Below are 16432 nucleotides of genomic sequence, written 5' to 3'. Positions count from 1 at the left end.
AGAAAGATAGGTTAGTAGACAGAGGGGGTGGTGTGGCTCTGTGTATAAGAAATAATATTAAATCATTAGAAAGAGATGACATAGGATTAAAAGGTGTTGAGTTAAGAAGTGGCAAGGTTTTCCAAATTTAAAAAAAGCCTGATTTGAAATTGATGGTTTGAAAAAAATAGTTATGATATATTTTACTAGAAAGGACAAAATTATTTAATTCAAAAAATCTGCGAAACTGAAACCAAATTCTTAATGTATGTTTAATAATAGGATTAAGGTCTTGTCTACCAAGAGAGCAGGAAAGGAAGAGGAACTCCCAGTAAAGAGACCAAGGAGTACCCTTTCACCGAGTTTTTCTCTAATTCCACCCATAAAGGACAGTCATATATCTGAATAATGAATCCAACAGGTAATATATTGAATAATAATTGCCCAGTAGTACAGTCTAAGATTTGGCAAAGCCATATACCACCGTCCTTTTTTAATTTCTGCAATGAAGGTTTACTCAATCTAGGATTTTTATTGTTCCAAATATAGGATAAAGTTTCAATAAAATGTCAATAAAACTGTTTAGGAACAAATGAAGGAACTGCTTGAAATATATATAAGAATTTCGGTAGAACTATCATTTTAATAGCATTAATTCAACCAATTAATGATAGCGTTATAGGAGACCATTTAGAAAGTGTTTGTTGGGTATAATCAGTTAATGGGAGAAAAGTATATTTATACAGATCTTTAAAATTCTTAGTAACTTTAATACCAAGATAAGTAAATTGATTTTTAGCAATACTAAAAGGTAATTGCTCGTACTGATGGAAAGCTTTTTCGGATTTGTTTATAGGGGATTGTTTAATGTCCTTTACTCAGCTAGCGGATAAATTTGATTTATCCAATGTACGCTTTTTTAGATATTTACAAATTAGGAAATTTTACATACTTTGCTTCCAAATTATCCCTCTGTTTATCCATCTAATATAATAGATACCCTCTACCAGGTTAAACCACTCCAAAAAGGATCAATAGCTACAATTTATAAATGGTTACTGAATTTACAAATGATATCTAACAATAAAATTAAAGCTGCCTGGGAATTTAATTTCAAGGTTACTTTCAGATAATCAATGGAGTAAAATATTTCACACAAAGTACACTGCAGATGCTGTGGTCAGATCAAGACGTACAAACAAGCTGGATGAACTCAGCAGGTGGGGCAGCAGCCGTTGAAAGAAGCAGTGAACGTTTCGGGTCGAGACCCTTCGTCACGACATTACGCATAATGTTGGAGAATATTTGGAAAGATGTTTTTAAAACCTTATCAAAAGTGCTGGATCTGTTTTTACAACCAAACTTATTTACAGCTATTTTTGGGATTATTCCATCGGAAGCAGGATATACTCAGCCTTATTGGCTGGGAAAGCCATTTTACTTAAATGGAAGGACCCTAACCCTCCTATGGCCTTTTATTGACTTTCCTCTATCATGTCCTGTTTAAGTCTAGAGAAAATAAGAAGACGGACATTGGATACATTCTTTAAATTTGAAGAAATCTGACGACCTTTTATTCAATATTTTCATATGATCTGATTTTTGTACTGATTCTCTTCCAGCTATTTTTTCCAGAACCTTGGATTTGATCAGGGAGTCTCTCGTGGTTTTTCTCTCAGAATGGACTGCACAGTCCTTTTTTTTCTGTTTAGTTCTTTTCTTTTATAAAGAAATTTCTAATAGTTCTTCCTTTCTTCATAAATTGATGAGGAGAATTATACATTATATATCAAATCTATACTTTGTAGATCAACACTATGTGTGATTCTGGTATTGTTTATTTTCTGCCATTGACATATATCCCAGAGATATTCTCCTCCTGCTTATATACACACTTTTTTTTTTATCAATAAAAAGATTGGAAAAAGAAAAGAAAGAAATGGTAAGGATAAAAGGATCCTATGACAGTTGTACACAGGCCTCCAAACAGCAGGTAGGATGTGGATTACAAATTACAACAGGAGATAGAAAAAGTGTGTCAGAAAGGCAATGTAATGATAATAGTTGGGGATTTTTATATGAAAGTGGATTGGGAAAACTAGGTCGGTACTGGACTTCAAGAGAAAGAATTTGTAGAATGTCTAAGGGGTGGCTTTTTAGAACCGCTTGTTGCTGAGCCAACTAGGGGATCGGCTGTGCTGGATTGGGTGTGTTGCGAATTATCTCCTCAGGTTGAAGAGGATGGCCCAGATATGGCAATGGCCAGAGGAGGAGTGGGCCTGCCAGCTAGTGCCACCACTGACAGGTAAAGCTCTCGAAGCCTATACTGCAATGGATGAAGAGAGTTCTAACTATTATCCTGAGCTGAAGGAGGCGCTGCTGGCTAAATTTGATATCTCAGCAGAAACCTATCACCCACACTTCCATTCCAGTACTCTGCCACCTACTGAGACGTATCATCACCTGAGGGGTCTCCACCGCCATGGATTCAACGAGAAGTTCAAGGAGGAGATTGGTGAGGCCATTGTTCTGGAGCTGCTGCTGTGGGTTCTTCCTTCAGACACCAGAATGTGGGTCCAAGAGCATAAGCCAGCAAATGGCCTGACTCTTGCCCTACAGTACCTCAGTGCACTCGAGGGGCACCATCACAGTCATCATTCTGAAGCAACAGAGACTAATGCTTCAGGGTAACTGCGGAATTGGGGAGTGGGAGCAATGATGGCAAAGAACCTTTGGTAGTTTCTTCCAAATCTTTTATTTGCTACCATTGTCAGTAGCCAGGTCATTAGTCCTCTGTGTGTGTCCTTGCAAGAGGGCTAAATAGTCAGGTATGTGCTTGGTCCCAAGAGGGGGAATGTGATGATGATAATGACTGTATGATGAAAGTGTGAGTATGGTCATGGAAAACAAGCAGAATGTGAGAAGAGAGAGCCCATGTTTATAATAGTCAAAGTCAATGGAAAACCTGTTAAAGTTCTTTTAGTTTCTGGCAGCTCACTGTCATTTATTAAGAAAAGTTGTGCCTCTGCCTTTGGTGTTGACTCCAGTCACCACTTATACAATGTGTCCACTGGCAGAACTGACTACTGAGCTGGATGACCACTCAGTGGGTGCTGAAGAAACTACCCGTTGACATGATCCTGGGGAGACTTGTCTGTGTTACATGACTTCCTGAGGAAGGGAATTAGCCACTCGCATCCACCTGTTACTCCAGGAGTAGATAGTGCTGTTTATTACTTAGTCATGACTGGTTACAATCTCTGCCTGACGAAGGGTCTCGGCCCGAAGCTTCAACTGTACTTCTTCCTATAGGTGCTGCCTGGCCTGCTGCATTCCACCAGCATTTTGTGTGTGTTGCTTGAATTTCCAGCATCTGCAGATTTTCTCATGTTTACTTTGAACTTAATAGTTTCTAGGATTATCCCAAATCCTTGTAACTGTGTACCCTCCCTTCCTGGCTCAACTGTGTACACTCCCTCCCCTACCTGGCTCAGGTGTGTATCTGTTCCCTCCCCTACCTGGCTCAGCTGTGTACCTTCCCTCCCCTACCTGGCTCAGCTGTGTACCTTCCCTCCCCTACCTGGCTCAGGTGTGTATCTGTTCCCTCTCTTACCTGGCTCAGCTGTGTACCTTCCCTCCCCTACCTGGCTCAGCTGTGTACCTTCCCTCCCCTACCTGGCTCAGGTGTGTATCTGTTCCCTCTCTTACCTGGCTCAGCTGTGTACCTTCCCTCCCCTACCTGGCTCAGCTGTGTACCTTCCCTCACTACCTGGCTCAGGTGCGTACGCTCCCTCCCCTACCTGGCTCAGGTGCGTACGCTCCCTCCCCTACCTGGCTCAGGTGTACTTTCCCTCACTACCTGGCTCAGGTGCGTACGCTCCCTCCCCTACCTAGCTCAGGTGTGTACCTCCCCTACCTGGCTCAGGTGCGTACCTTCCCTCCCCTACCTGGCTCAGGTGCTTACCTCCCCTCCCCTACCTGGCTCAGGTGCGTACCTTCCGTCCCCTACCTGGCTCAGGTGTGTATTCTCCTGCCCTACCTGGCTCAGGTATGTACTCTCCTGCCCTATTTGATTTCTCTCACCACTGTCCTCTCCTGTCAGATCCCACCATCCGCACTCCTTCATTGTCTCCATCAATCACTTCCCAGCATCTAACTCCAATCTGCCCACCCCCATCTGGCCTCTTCTGCCTACCAGCCCCTGTATTGCCTCTCCCTTATTTAAAACTGGCTACACCCTTCCCCTTTATACTCTGTCCAGATGGTGAGTCTCAACCTGGGGTTAGAGGTCTGTGTGGGTGCTGACTTGAGTTTCTTCATCAGCCCATTTTGTTTCAGATTCCAGCAACCGCAGTATTTCATGTCTCCATCACCACCACCCTCTGTGTCCACAGGCTTTGACTTTCACCATCCAACATACTGCAGGTTACATAGGATACCCTTCCTCTGACCTCTCCACTCACTCTTTGCCCCTTCCCTCAACTTGCCATTCAACCTTAGTGGTCCTTTCCTCTCCCCTGCCCTCTCCATATTTCTCCACCCAGCCCCGTCCCAACTCTTCTCTTTTCAGTAGGAACTTAATGAACAACTTGTTCAGCTCCACCATGGATTTCCCTTCACCTCAGCTTCCAGTTCACTTTTGCTGAAATGCAACTTTGTAAAACTGACCTTACTCTGATGCAGAAACACAGACACACATCCCGAGTCAAATATTTTGCTCTCATGAGAAAAAAGAATAGACGTCCACAGCCACAAAAATAATTTAATGTTTTCTTTAAGTCGGACTGAACAAGAACATGCAGCGCTTCATTTGAAACAGCCAGCCTCAGAATGCATGCAGTGAAAAGGTGAATAGTTTAGTGAAGGACAGATGTATCAGTCCTCTGAGTGGTGTTGCTAAATCAGTTTAAATCACGACAGTCCCTCAGTTTTCCACTTTGTAACAGCACACGGGCTGGCCGTTGTTCTGTCCAGCCTCACAGGAGCTTTCACTCTAGTTCCACTGCCTGTCCTCGCCCCATCACCCTGCACTTCCTCCTGCCAGCTCCCTACTGAATGGCGTAAACCTGCCTCCACATGCCGCTCCAGTTGGTGCATTCTAGACCCAGTGGCTGCTTCAAATAAATCCTATACTGTCCGTATGTTACATTATTTCAGATTTCCTCACAACCTCCTCTGGTCCAAGGCAAACAACCCCAGTTTCTCTAGTTTGTCTACAGAACTGAAGTCTCTCTTCCCCAGAGGTCTGGATTGAAGCTGGAAAGTTGATTGTATGTCTGATTCAAAGCTCAAAGGCTGATTGAGGCACAGTAGTTGGAGCCCCAGGTCTGTGAATTTCTGAGGAACTGAAGGTGATGTGTGAGTGAGTAAGGAGGGGAGGAAAGGGCTTGTTTGACTGTTGTTGCTTGGTAAGTTCTGTTCTGGTGTGTTCTCTGTTGTGATTGTTGGTGCTGGAATGTGTGGCGACCTTTGTGAGCTGCCCCCAGCAATTTTGTCGTCAACGCATTTCACTGCATTTTGATGTACATATGACAAATAAATCAGAATCTGAATCAAAATCCTTTTGCGGAATCCCCTCTGCACCCTCTTCAAAACCACATCTTCCTTAATGAATGGCACAGGCAGTGTAGAGCTTCATTGTGACTCCTCAGCTGCCCTCCCACTTTCCATCTTGCACCCATGATCCACTCCTGTGCCCCTTTAAAGTGCATACCCGTCTCAACTCTCTCAGACTACTAAAGCTGCATCAAACCTCCAACAAGATACACTGACCGTCTGAATAACCCAAGTTCTTGAGTTAGAAAAGCTGAAAATACAAAGTTCTCCTCTCGAACATCTGAATGTGTATCTGGATTAAAATTATCCTATAGGCTAGTCAAAGACAGACCTTGACATTGAATACACGCAGGCTCCCTGGTAGAACAGCCCACGCTGGAGGGGTAGTGTGTGAAATGGTGGACTGTAGACCAAATAAAATTCAGTAGCTCACTGCCTCTCAGTGTCATGGGCATCTGTCATGAGGAGGGATGTTCCATAGCTCAGGGTCCTGGCTGTCATTGATGAATTTGTCGGGGAGGATGACAGGCCGTGCTGTTGGGCAGAAGGGCTGAGATTAGGGTGAGGTTTGAAACCAAGGGTGAGAATTTCACTGCCAAGGTGCTACCTGCCTGTTGTCAGTCTGGAGCTTTGTGTGAGATTACCAAGAGCAGGAAGAGGGCAGAACCACCAGGAATCTGGAAGTGTACAAGTGTCTCTTCACTAGAGGGAGAACAATAAAAACAACTTGGTGAAGACTGGAGTGTGAAATGATGATGGAATAAATATAACAGTGGAAACATACAATTTAGCAACCTCAAATTTAGAAAATCCATCATCCCCAAGTAAAGCACATCCTAGGAAATGAAAGCAACGTGGCACAACAGAGACATTAAGCACCTCTGGCCACAGATGGGGGTCGTAAGCCTGAGTAACTGTGACCACTCAGCCCGACACTGGCAGAGGCCAAATCACCGTTACAGTAGAAATGATCGTGTGATCACAACATGTATGTTGAAGTGGGGGAGTGGTTGATGAGGCTGCAGCATCTGATCTCTTCATTGGCTTTAGTAAAGCTTAAGACAAGGTCCCAGGTGGCAAACTGGCCATCAAGTAAAAGACTGGAGAAGAATAAGACCTCTGTCTATTGAGTCTGCTGTGCATGGCTGATCCATAATCCCTCTCAACCCCATTCTCCACAACCTTTGTCACCCTGACTAATCAACCTCTACTCTAAATATACCCAAAGACTTGGCCTCTACAGCTGTCCATAGCAATGGATGTACCTCGATTCCGAGGCTGTGTCCTCTCACCCACTAGAGGAAACATCCTCTCCACAACCACCATGTCGAGGCCTTTCAGTATTAGATAGGCTTCAATAGATCCCCCTCCCCCATTCTTCTAAACTCCAGATCCAGAACCATCAAATGTTCTCCATGCATTAACCATTTCATTCCCAGAATCATTCTCATGAACCTCTGGACCCTCTCCAATGGTAACACATCTTTTCTTTGATAAGGGACCAAAAACTGATCACAACACTCCATGTGGTCTGACCAAAGCCTCAGTTGCTTTTATATTCTAGTTCTCTCAAAAATGAACGCAGCTTCTGCAGATTTTCTCTTGTTTGTGATTGGATCTCCAGCATCTTTCGATTTTCTCTTGTTTGTGATTGGATTTCCAGCATCTTTCAATTTTCTCTTGTTTGTGATAGGCTAACATTGTATTTGTTGTCCTCACAAACCACTCAACCTGCAAATTAACCTTTAGGGAATCCCGCACAAGGACTCCCAAGTGCTTTCTCAACATAACCTGCCCCTCCACCTATCTTTGTATTGTCTGTAAACTTGGCCACAAAGCCATCAATTCTGTCATCCAAATCATTGACATATACCATGAATGGGAGCGGTCTCAATACTGACCCCTGTGGAACACCAGTCGTTTCTGGCAACCAACCAGAATAGGTCCCATTATTCTGACTCTTTGCCTCCTGCTAAACACCAACATAATTCACGAGGAAGTGGCTCATTGGATGCAAAGTCGGGATCAAAGGGTTCTGCTGAACGGTTCAAGAAGGATGCAGAGATCCACAGGAGATTGTGGAGAAGATGCTAGTGTCATGGGATGTTAAAGGATTGGTAAATTCCCAGGGCCATACTAGATCTAATCTAGTTTGCTACAGGAAGCAAGAAATGAGATAGCTGGGGCATTGACAAAGAATTCAGATTCAGATTCATTTATTTATCACATGTACATTGAAACACACAGTGAAATGTGTTGTTTGTGTCAATCTAAGGATGGGCTGGGGGTAGCTCACAAGAGTCATCTCACATTCCAGTGCTGATATAGCAAGCCCAGTGTTTAGCAGAATAACACAAGTGGCTTCAACAGGAAAACAATCCCTTTCCCTCACTCCCATCCATAGACCCAGATCCAGACACACACCCATCCACCCACTCACACCCATACCTGCCCTCCCACCCACTCACAGACAGGCCTGTCCTCCAGCTACAGAACAGGCCACTTCACTGCAAGCTCTGCAACTTCATTAGCTAAAGACGAGCTTCCAGAAGACAGAAGGACAACTAATGTTGTTCCTTTATTCCAGAAGAGCAGCAGGGATAAGATGGGTAACTGCAGGCCAGTGGTAGGGAAGTGAGAGGAGAAAATCCTAAAGGACAGGATTTGGATAAATGGACTGTAGAGGGGTGCTCAGCTTGGCTTAGTGAGGGGAAAATCTAATCTCACTAATTTGAGTTTTTTGAAGAGGTAACAGAAGATTATGTAAGTAGGGAGGTAGATGATGTTGTTATGGACTTTAATAAGGTATTTGACAAGATCCCATATGGTAGGCTGGTTCGAAGGTTAAGGACTGTGGGAGCTGGCTAACTGGATCCAAAATTGGCTGGGTGGTAGTAGGCATTAGTGGTGGAGGGTTGTAACTAGCGGTGTATGAAGGGATTGGTGCTGAGACCTCGGCTATTTGTCACATGTTAAAGAGCTGAGTGTGAATATAGAAATCACTATTAGTCAGCAGATGACACAGTACTGGTATAATGCAGAACAAGGAAAATTGTCCGAGACTACAGAAGGATGCAGATCAGATGAAAAGTCAGGTAGAAAGTTAACATTGAAATCTAATTCTGAGAGTTAGATCGGGGTATGGAGTAAATAGTTGGACACTGAAGAATTTTGATGAAGAGCAGGACCAAGTTCATATTTCACAAAGGTAACTGTGCTCAGTTCTGGTTGCCTCACTACAGGAAGGATGTGGAAGCCATAGAAAGGGTGCAGAGGAGATTTACAAGGATGTTGCCTGGATTGGGGAGCATGCCTTATGAGAATAGGTTGAGTGAACTCGGCCTTTTCTCCTTGGAGCGACAGAGGATGAGAGGTGACCTGATATAGGTGTATAAGATGATGAGAGGAATTGATCGTGTGGATAGTCAGAGGCTTTTTCCCAGGGCTGAAATGGTTGCCACAATAGGACCCAGGTTTAAGATGCTGGGGAGCACATACAGAAGAGATGTCAAGGGTAAGTTTTTTTACTCAGAGAGCGGTGTGTGTGGAATGGTCTGCCAGCAACAGTGGTGGAGACGGATATGATAGGGTCTTTTAAGAGGCTTTTACCAAACAAGGCAGTAAGGGGAATTGGGTCAAATTGGACCCTAAAAAGTTGTGAGAAGGTATGAAATACTTCCCGCCAAAACTTTTCAATTTTAGGGCAAAACCAAAACATATGAATTAAAGAGGCATCAGCAGAGTTGCATTTATTACAAAGTGGAGGAACATTCGAGTAAAAACTGGACAGCTTCTGTTTAGAAATGTAAGCTCTATGAACCACTTTAAATTGTAGAAGAGAATGACGAGCACAGAAAGATGATTTATTAACCCGTTTAAGAATTTTATTCCATCTATCATCAGAAATCTGACAATTTAGGTCATCCTCCCAGGCTTTTTTTATTTTATCTAAAAAGTCTTGTCTAGAATCAATCAACAAGTTATAGATACCGGTAACAGAACCATTAACAAACGGTTTTAAATTTAAAAGATCATCCAGTAAATTTTTATCAGGACCAATAGGAAAAGTAGTTAATTGGAAACGTAGGAAATCTCTAATTTGAAGGTATCTGTAAAAATGTGTTTTTGGGAGTGCAAATTTATTTGACAATCCCCTTACTGCCTTGTTTGGTATTATTGCAAATGAAGATATAACTTTAAATACTCCTAACCTACAGGTTTTAGTTTTTACCTCTCTTTTAGCAAGAAGAGCAATCTTGCTTAAATGGAAGGAGTCTACCCCTCTTACACATCTTCAATGGCTACGTGATATTATGTCTTATTTAAATTTAGAAAAGATCTGCTGCTCAGTCTTAAATTCGAAACAATCTTTTTATGATATCTGGGGACCTTTCCTAAATTACTTTTCCAATTTATAAAGTTTAACAGTGCACAGACTTTTATGTATATTTTTATCTTCTCTTAAGTGAATATGTTTTTTTCTAATTATCCATTGTCATCCATCAGCTTTTGTCTTTGGTAGTTGGTAGGGGGTTGACTTTTTTTATATAAAAAATTTCTTTTATGATGTATGACTTATCTTTAATTTTTTGATTACAGAGTGGTATACCTTTATGTGATATGCTATAACATTTTGATCAATTTTATTACAATATATGAATGTACACAAGTTATGTTGAGATGTATCTATGTGTTGCACTCTATAAATCTTGTTTTTTTTTCTTCTGAATAAAAATATTGTAAAAAGAAAAAAAGAGGCTTTTAGATAGATACATGGAGCTTAGTAAAATAGAGGGCTATAGGCAAGCCCAGTAATTTCTAAGGTAGGGACCTGTTCGGCACAACTTTGTGGACCAAAGAGCCTGTATTGTGCTGCAGGTTTTCTATGTAACTCAGGCAGATAGGGTCATGAAAAAGGGATACGGCATACTTGTCTTCACAGAATATAAGAGTTGGGATATTGTGTGCAGTTTCTTCAAAACCCAGCTCAGTTTGTACTTGTGATAAGTGTTAAGTGCAGCCCTGGTCACGGCATGACAGGAAGAATGTGATTGTGTTGGAGAGAAAGCAGAGATTTGTCAGGATGTTGCAGGAATTGGAGGACTTTAGTCATGGGGAGAGATCAGATAGGCTGGGCTTGTTCTACACAGAGTGAAGGGAACTGAGGGATGACCTGATAGAAGAGTATATAATTATAAAAGGTCTAGATAGAGCAGAGAGTAATAATCTTTTCCTCATGGTCAGGGTATGAATAATCTTTTCCTTATGGCAGGGGACTTACTTGTGGAGTTGGAGATCACAGAAAGCGTTGAAGACAGTTCCTTGCGGAGTTTATGCACCAATTTTAAAAAGGGAGTGGTGTCTGTCAGTGGGAGAGATTGCTTGGGTTATTAGTAAGTTAGCAAGGGCCCATAAGAAATCAGGTTTAGGCAGAGCAGCCATTGTTGGAGTGGGGCAGTGTTAGAGTGGTCAGGCTTTCTCAATAGGCTTCAGTAAGAATAGGCAGAGGCCAAAGTTGCTGTGTTTTTGTTTTGGAGTCATTTATTTGATTGTAGAATTTAAGCTTGAGAAGTTAGAGACAATGGTATAACAAGGGTAAGCAGGATGGTAAAGCAGTGGAATGCTCCTCCTGTAAAATGTGGGATTAATACCCAACTATTTCACTGATAACAACATCTGCAGGTTCACCCAACTTCATCTCCTGACTGACCAGGTCAAGGAATTGCAGCTGCAGCTGGACACACTCGGGACATACCTCAGAGATGAAACTTTTATGGAGGTGGTCATACCTAGATGGCTGACCAGCAGAGGTAAGGGGAGTAAGCACACAGTGCAGGGTTCCCTGAGCAACAAGAATACCCCTTTTGAAACTGCTAAGGGGGATGACATAGCAGGGCACAGCAGCAGCAGCCAGTCCAGTGGCACTGTGGCCCTCTCTCAGGCTCAGCAGGGAAGGGTAAAGTCAGGCAAAGGATATTGACAGTAGACTTAATAGGGGAGTGGACAGTAGATTCTGTGGTTGTGAAAGAGATGTCAAGATGGTGTGTTGCCTTGCAGGTGCTAAGGTCCAGGATATCTCTAAGCAGCTGCAGAATATTCTTATGGGGGAGGGTGAGCAGCCGGAGGTTGTGGTGCTCACTGGCACCAATGACGTAGGTAGAAAGGCTCCTGCCAAAGGGTCTCGGCCCAAAACACTGACTGTACTTTCTTCCATAGATGCTGCCCAGCCTGCTCAGTTCCTCCAGCATTTTGTGTGTGTTGCTTAGGTAGAAAGGGGAAGAGGTCTTGCACAGTAGAGGGAGTTAGGAAAGAGGCTGAAGAACAAGACCTCCGAGGTACTGGGAGTAATCTCTGAATTACTCTCAGTGCCATGTGCTAGTCAGATGATAGTACAGATGAATAGGTGACTGAGGAAGTGGAGTAGGAGGCAGGGTTTCAGGTTTTTGGATCATTGGAACCTTTTCTGGGACAAAGGTGACCTGTACAAGAGGGAGGAATTGCACCTAAACTGAAGGGGAACCAATATCCTGGCCGGAAGGTTCGCCGGTGTTACTCGGGAGGGTGTAAACTAGTTTGGCAGGAGGAAGGGAATCAGAGTATCGGGTCAGTAAGTGGAGGGATGGAGAGGAAGATAGATGTCAGGGCCAGTATAAACAGGCAGGAGCAAAGTAACAGACACAATGGGACAGACAGTCTGAAGTGTGTATATTTTAATGCTAGGAGTGTTATGGGTAAACGTGATGAACAGAACATGGAACCACGATGATGTGGCCATTACAGGGACTTGATGAGAGAGGGACAGGAATGGGTGATTAATGTCCCAAGGTTTCAATGTTTTAGAAAAGATACAGAGGGAGTTAAAAGAGGAGGGAATTGCACTACTAATCAGAGACAATATTACAGCTGTTCTCAGAGGAGACATAATGAAGGGTTCAGACACTGAGTCTGTTTGGGTAGAAGTTAGGAATAGGAGTGGAACAACCACTCATGGGGTTGTACTATAGCCCCCCCCCCCCAGTAACCTCCAGGACATTGAGGACCAAATATGCAGGCAGATTAAGGAAAGGTGTAAAAACAATAGGGTTAGAGGGTTGTTGTCATGGGGGATTTCAGCCTTCCTAATATAAACTGGGCCCCTCAGACTACAAGGGGTTTAGATGGGGCAGAATTTGTTAGGTGCATCCAGGAGGGTTTCTCAAATCAATATGGAGATAGTCTAGTAAGAGGAGCTGGACCTGGTATTGAGTCTTGCAGGAGAGTATTAAATTGGAGCAATAGACAGGAGAGAGAGCATTAGTGAAAGTTATTTGGAAGCAGCTGTTTTGGGCAAGTTCACATCTGACATATGGAGGGCTTTTAAAGACCAACGGCACAGAGGACAGGACAGGGACAGGGACAGGGACGGGACAGGGACAGGGACAGGGACAGGGACAGGGACGGGACAGGGACGGGACAGGGACGGGACGGGACAGGGACGGGACAGGGACGGGACGGGACAGGGACAGGGACGGGACAGGGACAGGGACAGGGACAGGACAGGGACAGGGACAGGGACAGGGACAGGGACAGGGACAGGGACAGGACAGGACAGGGACAGGACAGGACAGGACAGGGACAGGTATGTTCCAGGCAGAAGGAAGGACAAGGACAGCAAGGTAAGAGAACCAGGGATGTTGAGAGAGGTGATGAATTTTGTGAAGAAAAAGGATAAGAATGAAAAGCTTTGAAAGTCAGACGAAGCACATGAGGAGTATAAAGAAGCCAGAAAAGAAACTAAGGAAGGAAATTAGGAAAGCGAGAAGGGGCCATGGAAGTCCTTGGCAAGTAGGATTGAGATGAATCCCAAGGCATTCTATACAAACACCAAGAGCAGGAGGGTAACCAGGGAGAGGGTAGGACCACTCAAGGATAAAGGGGGAACATTTGCTTGAATGCAGAGATGTGGGTGAGGTCCTTAATGAGTACTTTACATCAGTATTTACCAAGGAGAAGGACGTGGATGATAGGGAGTTGAGTGCCGCATGCATTAATATGCTGGGGCATTTCGAAGTAAAGGAGGAGGTAGTGCTGGGTCTCTTAAAGGGCATTAATGTGGATACACCCCCAGGGCCTGATGACATATCCCCAGGTTATTGAGAGGGGCAACTGAAGAGATTGCTGGGGCCTTGGACAACATCTTCGTGTCTTCTCTAGCTACAGGTGAGGTCCTGAGGTCTAGGGAGTAGCTAATGTTGTTAGCTACTCAAGAAGGGAACCAGGGATAACCCTGCAAACTATAGACTGATGAGCCTCACGGAAGTTACTGGAGAGAGTTCTTAGGGATAGGATTTGTGAGCATTTGGAAAAACCAGGGCTTAATTAATGAGAGCCAGCATGGTTTTCCATGCTTCCTGATGGCAAGAATATCGGTTTCTCGAACTTCTGGTATTTACCTCCCCTTCACCATTCCCCATTTCCCTCTCTTACCTCATCTCCTTCCCTGCCCATCACCTCCCTCTGGTGCTCCTCCCCCTTCCCCTTCTTCCATGGCCTTCTGTCCTCTCCCATTAGATTGCCCTTTCTCCAGCCCTTTACCTCTTTCACCAATCAACTTCTCTACTCCTTACTTCACACCTCCCCCGTCCTGGCTTCACCTATCACCTACTACCTCCCCTCCCCTTCTTACTCTGACCTCATCTCTTTTTCCGGTCCCAAGGAAGGGTATTGTTCCAAAACGTTGACTCTTTACTCTTTTCCAGAGATGCTGCCTGGCCTGCTGAGTTCCTGCAGCATTTTGTGTGTGTTGCTATGAATGATACAGGGAAACAGCTGAAGAAGGCTGGACACCAACCATCTTCTGTAGTGATATTCTGGAGCTGAGGTGATTGCCCGCTGAAAACCACAAGTACCTTTCTCTACACTCCAATCTCTGATGCCAATTAACCTCAGTTTACCAGTGCATCTTGGAAAAATGCACTTGGACCATTTTTGGACTGAGGCTAGGATGGGTTCCGGATGGGAATGGCATCTGAGGTGAAGTGCCAATGAATCACACTATTGATGACACAATCCAAAATGCCGACTGATTGGCAGTGGAATGGATTTATCCTTCAGTGAGAGGACAGCACTGTCTTATTTCCCACATTGTCAGGTAGATGGGAGTGTTGTAGCTGTACTGGAACCACCTGTCTACAGCACATACTCGTGGATCACCATCTTCACTACAACAGGAAGAACATTAGCCCCATAGCCTTCTACAAGTCAGCTGATCACGTGCAGTGAGCAGAATTTGCCTGGAGTCTGGGGTGTGTGCAGGAAGCCAGTGTGGAATGCTTACATGGAACTTCTGGCAGAACTTGGTGACAACACTTCAGCCTTTTCTTCACCATTCTCTTGTTGAAGGAGAGGATGTTTTTGGAGCCTCTTCCTCCTGTTAGCTATTTAATAATCCTTCATCATTCACACCTGGCTTCAGACTAATCTGTTCACATCTCTCACTTAAAGAAAGCAGAACCTTCTCTGGATGGGCTACATTGGTTCCCCTGCAGCTAAGGAGGTGGAGGGGACACTCTGGAGTGCACAACTGTGAGGGGTGTGGATAGAATTTCCTTTGGATGGGAGGTCTATGCGGAGAACATGGATTTAAGGTGATGTGTTGAAGAAGGAAAGAGAACTGTGCTGGTACTGGACCTCTGTTGGTGAGGATAGGAAACAAACCCTGTTGAAACCTTGAGGCTGTGGAGAAAACACTGATAAGTGGAGTTTGATCAGACTGCAGTGCATCAGCCAGTGTAGATGTTAAGGGAACATTCCCTTCTCTATAAACAAAGGTTTTCCCATCTCCATTGGCTCCATTCCCATGCAATGATGCAAATACATAAGGGCCCAGAACCAGAGGTCGCTGGAGATCAGGGTGAGGGTTGGGGGCCAGTGTAAGGAGTCAAAGTGGGGGTGGGGGTGATGGGTCAATGTGAGGGTAAGGGTGGGCGTCCAGGTGATTAGTCGGGGTCAGAGTAAGGGTGATATGTCAGGGTCGGGGTTCGAATGAGAGTGAGAGGTCAGGATGAAAAGGATGAATGAGTAGGTCTGTTCACAGAAAAGGTGTTCATCCTGAAGCCAACGAGAATGAACAGGGTGGGGATCACAGGGGTTCAGACACTGTGCACCAGACATCGTCAACTTCCACAAAAATGCAGAATGATTGGGATCTGAACGAGCAGTGGCTTTGCAGAGTTTTAAATTAGCAATTCACATTTGTAAAGTGACACCTTCACCACGCATCTTGAACATAGAGGATGGAAGCAGACAGCAGTGTCGGGATCACTGCCAGTTAACACACCACACGAGCATGGCTAATGATCGGAGAGTGACGACTCATCCCAGCTATGCTGTGGCTTCACTGAGGGAGAACAGGAAGGCTTTGGGGGAATTCTCAAACAAAGCGGCTCGGTTCTGTTGCAAACCTTTCTTCACCCAGTGTCCGTACACCTTGAAAGCACAGCCATCGATGATTTTACGAATTCCTTTAAAAGCGTAGGGATCGCGGATGAGCACATGTTTGTTGAGAGGCTTCGCTCGCCGATACTTGTAGTAAATACGAACTGAGGCCAGAACTGTCCAGATGATGGTCTGCAGAGCAGGAACAGAATCGGGGTTAGTCATGAGCAAAGGGCTGTGAAACACCACCACCCCAGTACCACCAGCTCCCCAATCTCTACAACCAACCTCGGCCCCTCCGCACTCCACCTCCCCATTCCCCACACCCCACCCCTTGACCCCTCCGCACCCCACCTCCCCACACCCCACCCCTCGCGACCCCTCCGCACCCCACCTCCCCACACCCCACCCCTCGACCCCACACTCCCACACTCCACCCGTCCCTCCGCACTCTGTCTCCCCCTCCCACTCCACCCGTCCC

The 16432-nt window shown here is 44.7% G+C and overlaps 1 protein-coding gene across 2 annotated transcripts in view; it reads right to left on the bottom strand.

Annotated features, from left to right (window-relative positions):
• Positions 1 to 4727: 4727 nt before the first annotated feature.
• LOC140731905 (phosphorylase b kinase gamma catalytic chain, skeletal muscle/heart isoform-like) overlaps positions 4728 to 16432 on the bottom strand; it is an 80338-nt gene continuing 68633 nt past the window's right edge. For both annotated transcript variants that reach the window (XM_073053873.1, XM_073053872.1), the window contains exon 10: positions 4728 to 16143. In XM_073053873.1, the coding sequence (XP_072909974.1) occupies positions 15898 to 16143 (246 nt within the window). In that variant the 3' untranslated portion in view covers positions 4728 to 15897. The remainder of the gene's footprint in view (positions 16144 to 16432) is intronic.

This window comes from Hemitrygon akajei, chromosome 8, assembly GCF_048418815.1.
Source record: "Hemitrygon akajei chromosome 8, sHemAka1.3, whole genome shotgun sequence".
In the NCBI taxonomy this organism is placed as follows: domain Eukaryota; kingdom Metazoa; phylum Chordata; class Chondrichthyes; order Myliobatiformes; family Dasyatidae; genus Hemitrygon; species Hemitrygon akajei.
The sequence above is the reverse complement of the archived record's forward strand: the minus strand, read 5'-3'. Positions and strand labels throughout refer to the sequence as shown.